The sequence below is a fragment of the Catharus ustulatus genome, chromosome 2, assembly GCF_009819885.2.
Source record: "Catharus ustulatus isolate bCatUst1 chromosome 2, bCatUst1.pri.v2, whole genome shotgun sequence".
NCBI classification, from domain to species: domain Eukaryota; kingdom Metazoa; phylum Chordata; class Aves; order Passeriformes; family Turdidae; genus Catharus; species Catharus ustulatus.
Window position 1 is genome coordinate 102792549 of NC_046222.1, and position 19679 is coordinate 102812227.

At 36.6% G+C, this 19679-nt stretch overlaps 1 protein-coding gene across 1 annotated transcript in view; it reads right to left on the reverse strand.

The window, feature by feature from the left end:
* Positions 1-1656: 1656 nt before the first annotated feature.
* LOC116992462 (pseudouridine 5'-phosphatase) overlaps positions 1657-19679 on the reverse strand; it is a 67110-nt gene continuing 49087 nt past the window's right edge. The window contains exon 4 of the mRNA XM_033052131.1: positions 1657-2236. Coding sequence (XP_032908022.1) covers positions 2060-2236 — 177 coding nt within the window. The 3' untranslated portion in view covers positions 1657-2059. The remainder of the gene's footprint in view (positions 2237-19679) is intronic.

Here is a 19679-nt window from a genome sequence, read left to right on the forward strand (position 1 = left end):
ATATCCAACTGACCATATAGAATAAAATGTCTTTAATTTCTTGAGGTATTAACAGACACTATAAAAGAAAATAATAACGGTCTACATAAAAGAAAAATATGAGGTTTTTTATAAATACAGAGGGAAGAAAATCTAAGGAAATTCACCACAAATACAGAAGGGTCTGTCTATAATCCATTAATTTCTGTTCTGGACAAAACACCCTTAAATCTAAAACAGTTAAAATCCAAGAATGCCTGGAAAATATTTTTGTGAGGAAGACCATATATAAACATATTAAAAAAACACAAGTTCAGAGCAGCCTTCTTGTAATACAAGGAAATTATTTGATTTGATGTATTTCAGGATACTCATGAATACTCATTAGAAATGTAGGGATTTAAGTGCTGAATACAATAATTAATTTTATAAAACTGTCATAAAGCTACATAAATACTACAGCTTTAGTATATATACTTTACCTTTTAGACAAGGTAAAAGCCATTGCTTCCATCATGTCATACATGTAATTGTGGACTCCACCAAAACCTGTCTATGTATCTAGTATTTTATAAGAGGCCCTTACTCTTGTACTGACAAGATACCAGAAAGAGACAGAAGTAAGAAGGACAGCTGATAACATAAACATTTAATAGAAATTATGGTAGCCAGAAAAATACATTTTAAGTATTTATCTAAACCAAATCTGCAATTTCTGCACTTTAAAAATGCATAGTTTAAAAAACTCTCTGTAGAAAAACTGGTGAAAAACAAGGGCTCAAGGACATGGTAAGAATGGAAATTAAGGATAGCCTACAGAAAGCTATTTGGATAAAGGAGTTAGGGCCATAACTTTATCAGAATTGAAGCACAGAGACGGGATACACTTATTTCACAAGAAAGGCTACAAGAAACATGGACTATAAGAAGGATATAAAGAAATGAAAGAAAGAAGATGCAAAGCATTTTGGCTAAATTCTAAGATCATATAACCTTGTATAGCTCCTAGCAGGTGATCAAAGTATCAGAAAAGACAATGACAGAATTATGGAATAATGGAGGTTTTAAGGGATGTCTGGAAGTAATCTCATTCAATTTCTAAGAAGAAAACAAAAAACCACAGAAAGTACAACAGTGTCCCTGTCGCAAAGAAGTGGGGAAACAAAGAAAAAAGACAACACAAGTGAAATAGTTAGGTAAGTATGGTGATTCCTCAAGATTTTTGCCTTTCTATTTTTCAAATCCTGTGCTGCATTAGTGCATAACTCTAAACTTCATATAAAATGCTAACTACTATCTTCACAGTGTGGTCAAACAAAACAATTCCTCTGGGCCTGGAACCCAAGGACACCCTACAGCCAGAGGCCCCAAAAAGTATAAACAAAAGTGAATTGGAGGGGAGGAGAATGAGCTGGGGGAATATGACTTCTCTACCTGAGGCTGTAATTGGACAGTAAACCTCTGATAGCCCAAACTTATATCTGTCTGAAAAACTCATGACCATTGTCCACCTTGAGTGTAGCCTCTGGAAGGCTTTTGACTGCCCAAGGTGTATCTATTGAAGGCCTTTAATAAACACCCACTTTATTCTCCTAACTTTGAATACCCTCTCTTCTATGTAGCCAGGCCAAGGCATCAATGGGATGAGGAAAAGGATGAACACACTGACAGCAATAATGGTGTAAAAAAAATTTAATGAGATAAAAGGCAATCCAGAACAGATTTCTGATTATGATGTAAACAGTAATTCAAGTGGAAACAGAACAAGAAGCTTCCAATGCAGTTACAATAAATTGTCTAAATAGTTTCATAATATTCCCAGAAAACATTATGATGTGAATAGAACAAGGTTGGATTCACTTAACTTTGCTTTAATTTAGCATTTATCAAAAGGACATATCACAAACATTCCAGACAATTCAACAAAGATAATGTGCAAAAGACTGAGCGTTAACAGGATTTTTGTGCTCTAGTTTAGAGAAAGAGAGTAAAAGATGAAAACCAATAATAAAATCAAAATAAAATTTCATTTAACTTTTAATTTATCTCCAGTCAAGAACATGTTCATAGGCACAAGGTATCAATCATACGCTGGTAAACCAAACAGTTCTGGCTGGAAATCTTCCATGGATTTCAGCAGCAGTGTTGCCTCCTTTTTAAGATCTGGATTTAAATTTTCATCTGGAATCAAAACCGCTTGCATTCCTGCTGCCAGGGCTCCTTTGACACCCTGTGGTGAATCTTCAAACACAAGACACTGAGAAACAAAGAGGTGAGGGGAAAAAATAATGTTACTATGAACTTCTAATAGCTTGTTTTAAAAGAGAGAATGATCCTGAATGAAACTTGATAGAAAAACTAAATTTGATTATTGGCTTAGATGCTCCTAATTAGAACAAGAGCAAACCTCTCAGTTTGAACATCTGCATGGTAATTAACCTTTAATTAATTTCAATTCAAAAAACATCAATACACTTACTTATATCCCAGAAATTGGTTATCCAGATGTTCCTAAGTGCTTTTATAGGGATGTGTTTAATCACAAGCTTAAAGTAAAATTAAGCAAGTGCCTAAATACCTTTATAAGCAGGCAATTTAACTTTTCCAAGCCAACTTTACAACCTGCAAAATGGCAAAAGAGTGTTTTCACTCAAGGATATGGATGGCATTTCCTACATACACAAGGTATAGGGAACACTAAACTATCTGGGTCAACAGTAGGACTTTGGATGAGTGGAGGAAGATACTACTTATCAGAAGAGTGCTGTCAAGTCATACTCTATTTGCTTAATTCTTCCACAGCAATGATGAGAAAGAAAACAAGCAATTATATTGGAAGAATATATTTAGAGAAGAGAGAGTTTAGTTAGGTAGAACTTCTATGCCTTACAACAGTCACAATCATTCCAGACTGCAGTTTGGAAGCAAAGCTGTCAAAAACAATCATACATTATTTATGTGGATTTTATAATTTAATATCAGAATACTAAATAATAAACAAATAAGATAAATATATAAAAATAATATGGTCTGAAATTTTATGTAATGAATGACAATGTTTCTGGAGCTCATTCCAGAATTTATATAATGAAGTATTTCTTCCTGCCTCTTCCTGTCCATGACCTGCAAGTTCAGTTTGAATTTTTGGTCATGGATAACCCAAAGCAACTTTTGGCATTCAAGGATCTCAAAAATCCTGACCTATACTGATGCACGGTTTCTAACACTTCTCCAATTCATGCTGCATTCATTATGAATATTATCAGCACTTCTACTATTACTAATGCCAAAATCACTGCCACAAGTAATTTTAGTAATTGAAAACAGATGTTGGGATGGTTAGGGCAATTTTCCTCACTTCTGTTAATCCATGATCTCAGGCACATGGTGCAATTCTGAGGCTGTCCTGTGCAGGGCCAGGAGTTGAACTTTGATGATCCTTGAAAGTCCTTTCCAACTCAGAATATACTATGATTCTATGAACATACAACATCATACTGCACCTTTTAAGTTCTCACACACACAGCTATTTCACTGCAGAACATAAAGGATGCACAGTGTTTCTTCTGGCTGTGCTCTAAGGGAACCAAGTTGCAACTTGCAAAAGCTTTACTACATTCAAAGAAAAAAAAAATTCAAGATCTATTTAATATCTGCCCTATCTATGCCCATCTATCAGGAACTGTGGAAGGGGAAATAAGAAAGAACCTTCTCCTGACTTCTTTTTAAAATACTGATTCTTGCCTTTCAACATATCAGCAAACACTTGGAGTCTGTCAAGAGAAAAGTAAAAGGTGCTTTCTACCTTGCATGTAATAAAGTAAAACTTAATTAATTGACTTTTAGTGAGCCAAAGGAATCACACCAATCTCTTTTGTGCTCATTTCCTTCATACAGTCACTGCATTCCAGTTTGAACAATATGATACTTTCAAATGTTGCTCATTATCACTAACTACAAATATGTAACCAGCTGATCCTGGAAAGCTTTGTACAATTGCTATTAGAATGGAAGCATGCCTATAGGTTTTGTTCTTAACAATAGCTTAGTTCATGATCTTAAGCACTCTGAAGACAATAAAGGAAACTCTGACAGGCTTTGCTTCTTGAAGAATAAGCTTAAATGTTGCACAGAAAAGCATTATCAAGATCTTTCAGAAACCTTTTCGGATCCAGCTCATACAAAAGAATGTACTTCGCTGCTCTGCCTTGAAAGACCTAATTGACTTCCACGACGTCACTAAGCTTACTGTACAAGAGGAACCGATGATTACAGAAGGCAATATGCATAATGAAAAGCTTAACTAATTCCCTGGAACTAGACACAATTAAAACTCTTAATTACCAAAAAAACCAGGCAAATGACCCATAATTACAGTGTCTTGCATGATACAGGAAATAAGTATACTAGGTCTTCCTTAAGTCTTTCTTTCTATTGAAATTTATTGTCAACAGCAGTCACAATTTTAATGAATGATGAAAGGTTCACACACAAAATGGATTTATTAATATATAGAGATGTTATAAACTCTTCACTGTCCTGGACCACCCACACACTAAATTTAGAGATATGAAAGCAGCCAAATTCTTTCCCATTTTGCATAAGTATTGCAACATCAGCATCACTCCAACTGAGAGACAGATGAGATTTATACAGACTTCAGCTCAGATTCTGGCTGCTTCTGTGCATTATTTCTAAAACTTGTGTCACTAATCAATACTACTCCTATGAGATGTCTCAAAAGGTCATATTAATATAGGACAGTTCTCACTTTGGAATTAACCAAATGCTTAAAAAGTATAGCAAAGTATATTAATTTATATTTCACTCTATGAATCTAAAAAAAGAAAAATTAATCACTTAACCAGACGAAGAAATAGTATTACTGCAGCACCTCATTACCTCATCCTCCTACATTAAATGTAAGAATATAAGAAAAGAGTGTTACTTTGGCTCTTGGTATGTACAGCAGGCCCTCTCCACCCTATATATTGCAAAAGTCCGGATGGAATAAGTATGTGACTAAAAGGGATATCCGTAAGTATTATTGCGGTTAGTGATAACCAAGAAGACTGGAAGGATAAAAGATTAAAATCAGTTTTAAAATTAGGATTTTGGAAGACCTGTGAATGTAATATATATGCATAGTGAGTGCTTATCAAACAAGTATCCCTTGACGACATACGATACTACTATATCAGCTCCAAAACAGACTGAAGGATGAGACTAAAGATGCCATGATTTATACACACAGAATTCATCTGCAAGTTTAACACTACCATCTATTGTTCTGTAAAGAAAAAATGGAAGTTTTCATCATCTGTCCTCAAATGACACAGAAACATTTGGTATCAGAATGCGACATGTTTTAGGCTTCTTATGGACTGCATCTTATACTCTGTAACTTCTTTATTTTTAATTGATGCTTTCCCCCTTCATAATCTTATCAACTGGTCAAAAGCGTGATGAGTGATTTGTAAAATTTGCACTGTATCAATATTTGGTACCCCTATTACATTATGTATATGTGCACAATACAGTTTCTATAAGTGTTTAAGGACTATTTGAAATTTCATCTTATCTCAAAAAAAAAGCCCCGCGAGAGGCTGAATGAAGGAATTCACCAAGTACAGCCAGGTCACATGGATATCAGAATGACACTTGATTTCGGTAAACCAGAAAGTGCTCAGGCCTTTCATTTCTAACTTGCTGATTGTTCATTACCAGAAGTATTTTTAATTTTTTCTTTGTGAAAAACTAGCCCATACTATATTATTAAAATTCAAAACTAAGTAGCATTTAAGAAGTAAATTATAAGCCTCAAAGATATTACTATTGCAATGACTGTTTGTGGTTTGTTCAACAACTCTTGTAATTTTTCCTTGCTCAATGTATTTAGATTTTCAAAATAATTCCAGTACTAACCAATTGTGTTGGTCATGTGAGTGATCCAGAAATTTTCAAGAACCCTAATATAAATCAGAATATAACACGGATCCCTCCATATCCTATACAAAACGTTGAGATGCTTAAAAGGTGCTGTTTATTATCTATGGCAGGTGGTGGAAATTCACAATAAAGAGAAACAACAATTTTAACATCATAACACAGACGCTAGGCTATTTTTTCGCTCAATTTATGTTTGCTTTTTTCCTATGTTTTGATTTTCAAAATACCTGGCAAAAAGGGGAAAATGTATTTCTGGGTGACCCATTTACTATCAGAATTACTTAAACATTATTGAATTAATTCATTTTAAGCAGCTGCAATATTTGCAGTTTTGGTCTCCTACTGTGTTAATTCTCTGATGAATTAAGAAAAAACAACAATGAAATAATGTGATTAATATTTTTCTCCTAATCTTCGGATTTACACTCCTTCCAGAAATAGTTGGGAAAAATTCCAATAGTGAATACACTAATGAATTACATTTCATTTTAAGGACATGCCAATTTGACCAGCCAGGAATAACAGCAACATATTAAATATGCTGTTAAGAAAGTAATGCAGCTTAAAGCCCCACAACTTAGTTCCATTACGGAAAATGAGGAGTAAGCCAAGATGTTTTTAAATGCTATAACAAATGAATAAACTGTAAACTTAAAATCAAATGAATTAAGCAAGCACCAGAATATTCAGCATACTAACTACAGCCACTATTCCTTATGAGTCAATGATTCATATTAAGAACTGTTTGGAAATTACATGCATATATGCTTTTTAATTCAGATTTTTATTAACTCACTACTAGGAGTATGTTACAGACCAATATAATAATGCCATAAAACTTAGAAAACAAAAAATCATTTGCATAATTTCAAAAACGAAAAAATAAATTAAAAAGAAGTGTTGCATCTGCACATAATTAGATCACTCTGTGTTTCTAGCTCTTACATAAATGCCATTTTACATTTCAGAGCGCACCAGCAGTTCCTCTCTCACAAACCAGTGCACAGGACGTTATCTGAAGGAAGGCCAGAAGGAAAACAATGGTTTGGATGGAGAAGGAGGAGGAGAAATTTCATATTTCTTGCTAGTTTTCAAGACTTGATAAAATGAAAAGAAGTGTTTCTGTGAGTGACAGTCAGCCCCAGACACAGCGGCTCTGTGAGGCAGGGAGAAGGTCACATTTACATGCGGGGTTACTCTGATCATTCCGGATGGCTGGAGCATTCTTTTCACAGAGCACTGTGTGTTTAAGGACAGCACACTGGGAACTTTGTATGGTAACTTGTGTTAGAGGCTGCAAGAAATTCTCAGGCATTTCTGAAACAGTATTCAATTATCCCAGCAGCAGAGATCTAACTCAATCAACTGCAGCTTGGATTAGCCATAGAAGGGTATTGTTCCTTTATGAAGAACACAAGGCAAATACTCAAGATCTTCTCTACTGAGGCTACTCATATTGCATAACATGCTGGAGTTTTATGTCACTTATCTCTAAAAGTAGCCTAAAAAGTAATTCTGTACAACGAATTTAACTAATTAAACTAATTTGTGCTGCCCTTCCTTCCACAGAGAACTATCTTTATCAAACTCACTGCCTTCCTTGACATGTAATACACAGCACATTCAAGCAATAAACCTTGCACATAGAGTTCAGAACTGCAGAACGAAATACACTGAGAGGGTGCCTGAAGGCCATTTGGAAACACTCTGTTCAACACATGTCTAGCCAAAGCAGGCTGCTCAGGTCCTTGGCCAGGAGAGTTTTGAGCATTTTCAAGTACACTGATTCCACATACTTCCTGGACAGCTGTTCCCATACAGTGAAACCAGACCTATGGTGAAAATGGTTTTCTAAGAATCTAGGAATTTCTTGTGTTCCATCTTCTGCTTGTTTCCTACTGCATGATGACTCTACACCTTGGAGAAGAGGCTGGGCCCATCTCATGAGAAAATACATCAAAAATATAAACCAGGTACACCCAAAGGAGGAACTGGTTTGATGTATCCAAATTCGAAGCCTCAAAGTGAAACTGGAAGTAGGCAGCAAAAGTATTTCTTGAATAAGAGAAATGAACTTTTTTCCACAGGGAATGTGGACAAACCCATAGGTGTAGGCTGCCAGAGCAGGTACTATTCCTGCTTGTTTTGGGTAACTGGACACCATCACTTGCCTACAGCTGCCTCAGCAGGTGCTGCAGAAGGCACTTGATTCTCATGGAGCAAGCTAATTTTTTAAAAATCTATTTTGGCAATAGTTTGATTTTGTTCTATAACACCTCCTTGACCAGTGTTTTTTTTCTACAAAGAAAGATCAGCCTGCATAGTGAAATATATATGAATTTGATCAAAACATTATTTAATGATTGCGTAATCTCTGATGGAAGTGTTAATAACAGCCCCTATATGCTTCAGACATAGATCAATTCTTAATTTCTTCAATAAAGAGAGAAAGGGTGAGAAGAGGCATTAACCTTTAAACAGGTTTTCATTGGGAGTGCAAAAATGTCATGGAAAAGGTCCTTTTTTTTCTATTCAGTACAAGCCTCTCACTGAACTGTACACAAGTGTGTCACCAGTCTGGACTGACTTGGTGAGATATGGCTGTGTTACACTTTAACTCTTCCTGATCAGGAAGAAAAGAGCCTTTCTTTCAAAATTCAAAGCTGAAAGTAATTGTAGAAAATGTTTACGATTATTAGTATAAAACTCCAAGCACAAAACCAGAAACTATCACCTTTAAATAAAACAAACAAAACACCAACAAAATTCTAATAATTATTTTCTATATATTTCAACTACAGAAAAACAACCCCAAAACCCATTAAAAATGGCAATTCTCTCTTCTCTATATAGATTTTCAGAGGAAAGTGAAGAAGAATGTACAAAACTAAGTTGGAAAAAGTATTAACTCCTCAAGTTAAGAGGAATATAAATGTTCTTGTTGGGCAGGTTTATCCCTTCAACCTACTATCTTATACCTGGCATGCCTAAAGCTGATTGTATGTGTAAACCCACAAAATGGCTGTGCAAGTACTTATGAATATGCTCGTTCAACAGTAACCTGTGGACATTGGGTTATGGTTAGGAATGTCATAAGTCCATAATTTAGTTTTGCAACAGCAATCTAAAAAAAACAGATCTGAAATGAAAAGCCTCATTACACCAATAACCAGATCTATTTAAGTAACTGTCCTCATGATTTCAAAAGATGATTTCTCAGCCTCTTAGTTTGCAAAGTTGCTTCAACTCTGAAAGCAAATGACACTCAGAACTCAAAATTTCTTACACAAATCTCTTTACCTGAAAAATTATTTCTGTGTGCTAAATACAGTATTTCTAAAGAATTTGAAATCTAACACCAAAGTAAAAGATCAATTATAAACCCCATATTTCTACATACACTATGTGTGATATACTCTTTTTGCAGTATTTATTATGAGAAACAATCAACTAAATGGACCCACTCTCCTAACCCTGAATGAGGGATTAACTGTTAGTGCACTCAAGTTCTACTAGATCAATACAATTATTATTGATAAAAAAAAAAAAAATTAATAAGAATGTTTTATGTATTGAGAAGAAAGTCTAAAAAATTCATAATTATTTTTTGAAGATTCCAGTAGAGAAGTTGTGTTTTTCACACTGATCTCTTAGCTTGTTTTTATCAGCTTCCTTTGTTTATTTTAGAGAAGCCAATACCAGGTATTTCAAGCTATGAAAAATACAGAGAAAGAAAGCGAGTGAATATCAAGCAGTTTTATGTGAATCAACCATTAAAACAGACTGCTCCTCTAGAAAATTTTTTTCTACTGTAAACTCCAAGCCCTAAAATTTCTGTAAATAAGAAATGCAATATACTCTTAAAATGAATTCACATGTAGAAACCTATTTGAGTCTTAACCTCAAAATATTTCAACATGCTTTTGTTGAAATTCCCCTAATATGATCTAATTTTATATATATAATATAATATTTAACATACTGCATAGTAACACCTTTTAAAATGCACTGATGACACACAGTTATTCAGTTGTGCCTATTTTTCTATTAGACCAGCTCTACCAGGTAAGAGAATGCTAACAGTCACATCAAACAAATGCTCTCAGTTCTTATTTTGACTTAGGCATGCTTACAGGAAGAGTAATAGATCATTTTCCATGAAAGGAATAAAGTGTGCATATAAATGAATGCATAACAGTAAACAATGAACAAAACCAGAAAAACATGTTTATTTAACTCTGTGCATGTATGCATGTGGATAAATACATGGTGTATATGTTCTCCACACAGATAATCTCTCGCTCTGCGTCATGAGGCTTACTCAGTTTAAGATAGATCAGTAACTAACAGAGCCATGACACTGGCTTACCATGAACATTACTTTGGGAATACCAGCCATGGTATCATCAACTAGTTCGTATGCTTGTCACACAACTTCTGCCATAAATTCTTTTGGGTATTCAGTTCTTCAAAGAAACAAGTCTATCAGTATCTGGGTTCTCATTAGCTTTTGTTAATATCATTTTTATCTAAAACTTCCTCCCATTCTGTATATTTCAACCGCAAATAATGTTCAGATTCAACAGGGTATAGAGCTGACAGATGGTAGACAAATTCAAAAGGAAAACTACCATGCATTTGCCTGTAAAACAACCTCTCATGGGCAAAGTCCTCAAAACACTTCATCAGGCCACATGTTTAGGTGAAAACTACTTGTTCATCAAATACAATGATTTTATATTAAAAGTAAGAATCACTTAGTGAATCAGCTGATCTGAAGTACCCTGCATTTGCTGACCTTCATGAGTGAGTCTTTAGAAAAGGGATGAGGGCTAATTTCCGATTTAAACTGTGTCCACATCTCTGAGACTGTTTGAATTGTTACTCTAAAGCCTGCTGCCACATTATTTTGCTTTGCAATTATTAACAATTTATTGCTATGTAATGGACCCCACATAATATACACATATACACAGAAAATACGCAAATGGTATGTAAGTATTGCTTGGACTTAGAATCACATGATTCCCAGATAGCTGGTTACAGTATGGTGTTAATAATGCCAAGGTTGTGGGTTTGAGCCCTGATGGGCCATTCACTTAAGAGGCTGACGCATGTTTCTTGTGGATAACTTCCAACTCAGAATACTCTGTGAGTCTGTGACTGAAATCAGAAGCAGCTTCTGAAGGTCACCTGGGTCAACCTCCTGCTCAAGCAAGGACACCTACAGCCCAGGATAACATTCAGACAATCTCTGAGTATCTCCAAGGAGAGAGAGACTGTCACTTCTCTGGGTAACCTGCAACAGTGCTCAGTCAACCTCATGGTGAAAAAGTGTTCCTGATGCTCAGGGGGAACATCTTGTCTTTCAGTTTGTGTCGATTTCCTTTGGTTCTATCATTGGGCACCACTAAAAAGTACCTGGCTCTTTGCATTCTCCCTTCAGGTATTTACTTACATTAATCTTTCCCTGAACCTTCTCTTCTCCAAGCTCACTTTGCCTTTCCTGGCACATTGCTGGCTCATGGTCAACTCAAGTGTCCACCAGACATTGTAATTACCTTTTTTTCTGACTGCAGGAAATCAGTTGGGTTTTCTTTCCTGTTCAAAAAGGTGTAGCTAGATTCACTGGTGCAGAGATAGAAGGCACTGTAATGGAACTTCTAAATTTAAAGGTCTGGATGACAAATGTGCAAAAAATACAGACACAACTTATTGCTAAGTGACCATTAGAAAACCTATGATGAGAATATAAAACACTCCATTAGGAAGTGTCTCAGTCACCCCAATACTGACATAAACACATTTCTTCACAGTTAAGTCAAAGACAAATTGCCTTCTCTGCAAATGCCTGCAATCAAATTACAGAGAAGCACCTGAATGAGAGTTAATGTGCTTATAACACACACTTGTTTGGAAAAAAAAATCCGAGGTGTCTGCATAAACACAATCCATTCTGCTTTTCTTCTATTTAAAAACAAATTATGTGTATTTATGTATTAGTTAGACTACCATGGCATACTGGAAAGAGTGATTTTACATTGCTCTAACCATCACAACACATGACTTGAAAGAAAGTACCTCTAGTACAGTAATACAATCAGTTCAGAAATAGATGCTAAGATATTGTCAAGAATCTGGATAAACTGACAAGCAGCTGAGTGCTACAAGCAGCACTTTACTGATAACTTGGAAGCTTCAGCACCCAGACATTATATAAAGATTCCCTAGGGAAGCCAGACTGAAACAGGTGTGTCAAGGTGAAAAAGTATAACTGCCACACAGTCCTCTGAATTATATGTTCTGGTTACCTGGTAAAATATGCTGTGACTACAAAAAATAAAAGAAGATAGGCTGCCTGTCAGATGAACAAACTTTGTGATACACCACATAGGAAATGGCTCATGTGATTTTTTTCCTCCTTTTGTTTTTTTTTAAGAAGTTGTAGTGGTCTATTATATGACATTTCTATCATATTTCAAGTCTTTGCTAATTGATTCCAGCTGCTTCTAGTGAGCTATAGGTAAGATTCATCACTGAATGGAGAAAATAGATAAATAAAATAGTAAATATGTCTAAAGACTGACGACTGAAAATCTCATCCACACATAAAGACTGACTGGGATTTATGTTCTCAGTCTGGAGATCTTGAAGGTGTGGCTAGAAACATCTGTTTCATAGTCTTCAAAAGTTTGTAAGTTCTAGTCTCAGGAAGCAGAACAGTGTGAGAAAAGACACTAAAAGTTCTTTTTTCTCCATTTATCCTGCAACTGCAGAAAAAAACCACTTTGATACTTTTAAAGCCATAGAGAACAGTCTCCTCATTGACAACAAAAGTAGGAATTTAACAGGTAGTTCTACTGGATATCAAGATGATGGATTAGAATTGGAAAGAAACAATTACTCTGTCTAGAAATGCTCAACTAAGTCACATTTTAACTTTGTTACCAAAAGTAACATGAAGAAAATATTACAAAATCAAGTGACAATTGTCCTTTTGAGCTAGTTCACATAGTTACCCAGTATCTTACGCCTTGATGAACAGAGAAGTTGTTCCCCAGGAACTCAGAATGTTTTTCTCAATCAGATGTTCTTGTGCTTTGCAGTGGTAGTGCCACAGGTATCCAGCCAAGGCTCTGTTCATGTTTTTCTACTTCTCTTATAAACTAAAAAAAGTTTTTCTCTCTGTTTTAGTTGCCTTCCTGACTACCTTCCTTGAAGAAAAGGAGCACAGTTCAGGTAGGCCGAACTTAATTAATAAGAATATTTCCTTCCAAATACTCTGTGCTTATGAAACATCATATTACAAATAATTTCAATGAGCATGTGTGGAACACAAGTGCTTAAAATTGCCAATTTTTCTACAGAGAGGGATCTGTACATTTTCATATGCAGAAATGCACACATATATGTACGTATCAGTTTATATGACAGAACCGTACATGTGAAGAAATGGCAGAAACAATGAGAGCAGGTGGGGTGAGCCTGAAACACCCTGGGCCAGCTGCTCCCAGACACACCCCAGCAGTCACACACCCCCTCAGCCCACCAGAAGCTCATTCCTGTGCTGCCTGATGGGACAAGATGAGCCCCAGCAGCCCTGTGAGGCCCTGGGTCAGCCACTGTGCATGCCAGCAGCCCAGACCCACACAGACATGCCAACAGGAGAAGCTCCATGGGTCAGGGCACCCTGTGGGAATGTGAGACGGAAGGGGCTGGTGGGGTGTCAGTAGGGGCCATCTGTTCTTGGCCATTCTTGCAACAGTATGTGTAGTCTGTCCTGTCTCCTCCAACTAAACTCCATTTCTAATGGTTTTCATTAGAAAAGGGCTTAAATTGTGCACACACATGTGCATGGAGGGCTCAGTGTAAGTCCTGCCATGGGACCAGGAATCCCACATGCTCTCAGTGCAGCGGTGCAGTGATGATGGGTGGGCAAGTGAGGGTGTGAGGGAGTATGCTGGAGTAGCTGGCAAATAGGTGAAGTGCCCTAGAAGCCAGGCATGACTTTATGGGCAAAAGCAGAGTCAGTCCTGGCTCTTGGAGGAACAGGGTAGGCACAGGGCAGCCTTGGCCAGCTGCTGTAAAGAGATGTCTGTGTGTGCACAGGAGACACTCTGTGGAATGATGGAAGTGCAAGACTGGAATCCAGGAACAACTAAGTACCTAAATCCAGCTGCTGGAAGGATCCTTACTGAAGGGTGTATATAGGGTAGACTTGTATGTCTATGCAGGAAAGTGACATAACAGTAACTCCACAAGATCAAGGTTTGACAACACTGATTTAAATTCTCTACAATTGCCAGGCTTATTCATAGCTGCAAAAGTACTGGAAGGTGTCTATACCATGAATATGGGTACTTGTTGAGGAAGTACAGCATTTTAAACATTTGCCAATTAAGATAATTTTGGTTTATGTTTTCCACACAAAGAAGCGAACAAAACCCACATGAAAAAGCCATACAAACTGCATGGAAGACCCACAGACAAAGGCTTTGCAAACAAAATGAGAGTCATGGTCAATTGAAATAGTACTGAGCCCTTTGCTGTATTTATAAAGAAGTGCAAAAAGATGGTTGGCTTATTTGGTTTTGTCAGGTAACACAAGCTTTTAATATCTCTAGTCATTCAGGCCTTTGACTAAGATTTATTAACCTGTCAAACAAAAGCAATTTTACAACACATACAACTGCAGTTCATTTCAGAACATTTATTGCTCTGTAAACAGAAAATCCAGATTCTGCTTAAACAATTTATCCCTTTTCTTTCTTTTGATGCAAGAAGGAAGGCAGGGTTGTAAGAGAAATTCTAAGTGAAAAAGAAAGAAATATTTACAAACTCACTTGTACAAATACATAAAGTATAAAGTTAGAAATTTAAATAGACTTTTATGGTGACTACCCTAACTGAGAAAACATCCCCCACCTTTGGGCAGTACGGAAAGGGGTAGAGGAAACAGAGTAGGGGCACAGCTCTGCATTTACTTTGCATATTTTCTGCTATGCAGCTCAGCTTAAATGGCTCTCAGAGATGTTTAGAAAGAAGGTAGTTTATTAGGAGACTGAAACAGGACCATGATACCTAAGTGGAACACAACCAGGTTATCCAGTCTCCCTTCACAGAGAGAAACGTGATCCTAGGGAAACTAGATTCTAGGAAATGGGTTACAGCTGTTTAGGGATAGAGCCTCATCTAATAGGCTCATAAAGGGGAGGTAGCCACAGCTCCATGCCCCCAGGCCAAAGAGTAGCAAGGCTGACCATGTATCTCTCCTAGCAGGCACCAGCAAACACACACAAAAATATACATATATATATATATATATATATATATATATATATATATATATACATAAGGCTAGATCAGTGCAGTTATACTCAGCACTCCCAAGGACCCACAGGGTCATTCAGCTGCCTCATTCTCTAGTGCTCACACAATTGCACTCAGCCTGGCCACTGGATCTGCAGATGCCTGGGCTAGGCTTGCTGACTATAGCCCCAGGCTGTGGGCTGGCACCTCATTTTGCCCAGTTGCTAGCACCCAGACCCATGCTTGCTCCAGCTGCTGGCACCATGTACAATGGCCTCTGCCTGGGTCTGGTTTCTGGCCACACACACAGAGACCATAGACCAGATGCCCTTCAGCCAGGAAGAGTTAGAAGTGGAATTTGCTAACACAAGAGACACTGCACTGGTAAGGAGTTGTGCACGGCCAGACAAATGTCTGGCCTATCTACGCATCCAATGTTTTTTATTCTCTTATCCTATTGCCCTGTAATAAATCCTGATCAAACCCCAAATCCTCTTCCTCTGCATCCCATACTGAGTGCCACACCCAAGGCAGCATCTCCCCTCAATCCAAAAGGATTAATCCATCATTGATTTACCCTGACAGCACTTCTGATCAGGCTGTCCCTCCCTTTAAGAACTTAATCTGAGCTTCTGTCTACCTTTGGGACTCAGTGCTGCCCTGACCATATGGAGATGGGCACCTGATGGGATGATGACTTCTGTGACACTAGTCAGAACTATTGGGAAGATGTGATTTGGGATCCCCCACCTGCTGTCACCTCTCAGCTCTTTTGTGGGTCTGTAAACAAGCTTTTAATGCAAACTCAAACATCTGCATCTGGTAGCAGATCTTCCTTAGGATCCATCCAATTCTGTGCGAGTCTATGCATCACATGCTGCTTGATTCCTAATGTGCAAGACCAGGAATCCAAGTACCTTCTTTTACAGGTCTTTATAACCAGGGCCTGACATGCCATACACTATGCTAAATATAGAAATCAATAGAAGAAAAAGCAATGCTCAAATCAGACATCCTATTTTTCCTTTCTTCTCAATGCTGCTATTATTCCAATGTTCAGTTTGATCCTAAAGCAATACACCACAGCATGTCACAAGCATTATTATGTCTTTATACTGCCGAGTAACTGAAATCCTTTTATTAAAATACAGCATTCTGTGATGGATTTCTTCATCCTTGGACTGACATTGAGCCTGAAGCTCTTACTAGTAATCACTTTACACAAAGCTAGATCACATACTCAACTCAGACAGAGAAGCTAAGGACTCAATTCACAGATTTTTAAAAATGGTGTGAAAGCTAGTGAGATTGAACTGTTCTAGCAAATAACAGACACATTTAAAAATTTCTGAGAAAAACTACACTGAAGGCCTTTTCTAAGTATTCAACACATGGAACATTTTATTTACCATTCATCAGCACTGTATTATTTAAACAAAATCAGAGAAACAACAAAGTTATTGTACTAAATATTAATAATCTTAAAGAAAATTAAGGCTGTCACTTAGTAATATCAGCTGTAAAGAGGAGCTGTAAATATGAAGGTATCAATAAAACCATTTTCCACCAGCCTACTCAAAGTCAACAATCATCTTTCAAGAATACTTGCTCTTCAACCGATTACTAAGATGATAAGATAAAAAAAAAATCAATTGACAGGAGAAAGGGACAGTAATAAATTGTCCAAACACTTTAGAATTACTAGTTAACGCAATACTAGAATAGAATATGAAACTCTGACATGAGTGTTTCTAAAAAAAATTCTTTACTTTGAGAGACATGCCAAAGTGCACATTTGCAGCTGACTCTTCTTTCCACTATCTTCATGAGATTTTAAATTTAGACATGTAGCATCCTAAATGTTTGAAGAGTTTTTGCTGCACTGTTGTGCCTGTCACATCATCCACCAATCCTCTTGAGACGAAATGCTTAGCCTCAAAAAAGTACATGCTTTTACTATTTCAGTATATACATCATTAACTTATAGACTATTTCCTCACTCTTCATCAACACTCCCTACAAAATGCTTGAGAAAGCTGTGAGGACAAATGGGCTACTGCACACTATTAACTCTTTATTATTTATAATGAAAGTATATAGATTACTTAGTGCAGGTACAAATTCAAGTTTACATTTTCACCTCCAAGGCCCTATATTATCTTACCCACAATTACTTATGCCTTGCTTTTATTTCCTTCTACTCCCTAGACATCTTCTATCCTTTCACTTAATTGCATTCTTTATCTCTTTCTCCTACTTTCAGCTGAATGTCTTATATCATGCTGACCTCTGTGCCTTGTACAATCTTCACGCCTACATTCTTCATTCTTCTCCAGCAGTATACTTAAAAATACAGTCTTTCAGGAATCATTGGTACAAGCTCTTCTTCCTCCCTTTCTTGTTGCTGAGCTATTAACTAAAATTTGTCTTGCTTAAGTTGCTTTTGCTCCTTGTTGGACCAGGGCAGCAGAGAACACAGGTGAAAGCAGAGCTAATTTATTTCTTATTTCTATCAGGAATGACCTCTGCTAACTCTGACTCCGAGGAGAATCGAGGGACAATACTTGCTTGCCATCTAAAATAAGAAACTGGAATCTTGTTCACGAAAAAAGCTGCATTGTTCACTAATTATATGCCAATCAGTGTGTGTGTATAGTGCTTTGTTTCAACAAACGACATCTGTACTTACAGTCTTAGATGTTTACATTTATTTCATCGTGCTCCAACAATTATCCAGAGCAGGCTCCATGCCTGTGATCTAGCATACATGAATATGATGCTTTTTATCCCCTCATGGTTTAACGTGTTCTTAAATGTAAGTATGATGACCACACTGAGCACCATACAAACATCAGGAAACCAGGGAAGCATTCCCAGATGCAGTATTGGTCATAGCATGGTACAGTCATAGCATTATTCCTGACTTCTAGAACAGCTGACCACAGGAATTCCACCTTTCCAAACTTCAAACACCTACTCCACTCTTTATGGAATTATCATATGACCATTGTACTAGTTATTACTATAATTGCAAAAATATTATCTTAAAATTTAAATTGGAAATTTAAAAACTTACAACTGATATCAGTCTTCAAATGATATACTGTAGCTAATCTAAAGATTGCAAATGCATTCTACCTCAGATACATAATCATTCTTTCTAAAATGAAAGGTTCTGTTTCCATTTGCCTGCGATAACTGCATTGCTAAAAGTGAAAAGCAGAAAGTTACATATTACTGTGCTTTTTGCCCATGGTACTTTATTGAATCAGTAATATTACGAGTCTGTAATAATTCTGAAGTTCAGGACCAAAGGCAATCTCTAATATCTCCAGTCTCAGCTACAATAACGTGTTCTGGAGACAAACTGAGTAGATCACTGTGACCAGGTATCTGTTCAGGAGAAAGAAAACATTTTCTTAATGGAGGAAAACATGTTCTGGAGCAGAAGATATTTTCAGCAATGGATGAAAATCTCATCAACTAATCTTTGCTAGTCAGCAAAACCTTGAGGATTTGAAGCAACTAACTATGAAGTGAAGAAGTTATTAACATGAAAAGCCAGCTCCATTCCATGCCACTATCTTAGAAAATAGTTGTAGTGCATTTTAAAATAATTCCAGTGCTTCTCAGGGAAGTATTGACTAGTAATCCTTATCTCTATACTTGGTAAAATCTGCTGCTAACACAAACTTTTGTAGGTCATCTGGGATAACATCTGTAAGAATATTGGAGTGAAAAAGTAGTCTACTGGGCAGTCAAGTGTCAAATGAAATGAAATCGTCAAGAAATGGGGCAGTACACATTAGCTGCAGGAAAATAAATGACATATACATTTTCTAACATTTGGTTTGAATACTGGACATCACTGTAAACAGCTCAGTAAAAACTCAGAACTTGGGAGACCAGCTCAGCAAAAACTTAGAGCTTGGGTGATACTGTTTGTGTTCACAGACATATAAAGTGGTCTCATCTGGAATGTTCTATGTGCTATATCCCACAGATATTATTCTATGTTAAAATGTTTTTGATAGAAAGAGTCTGAAGAAATGCAATCGCAATGCTTCTGGAGAGAAAAAAAACCAAACAAACAAGCTATTGCCTTGCCTATATATCACTGCCCCCATCACAACAAAAAATGCCAAACACAACCTGTTCAGATGGCGAGGTTTTGAATAGACTCTAAAGAGCTTAATTCATGGAGCAAAAAATAAAAAGGGATGTGACAAGCAGCATTTACAATAATGAGTGGCAGATCAATTACTTCTTATCTTTCTGACTCATAACATATAAAAAGCTGACACTGGAACATATGCATCATATACAGAATTCATTGTCCCAGGCACACATCAGTATAAACTATAGCCTATTTTTTAATCTGTTTTTGTTAAAAATTACTTGATACAAGAGCAACAGAATTTAAGTGGATAAATTAACCCCCA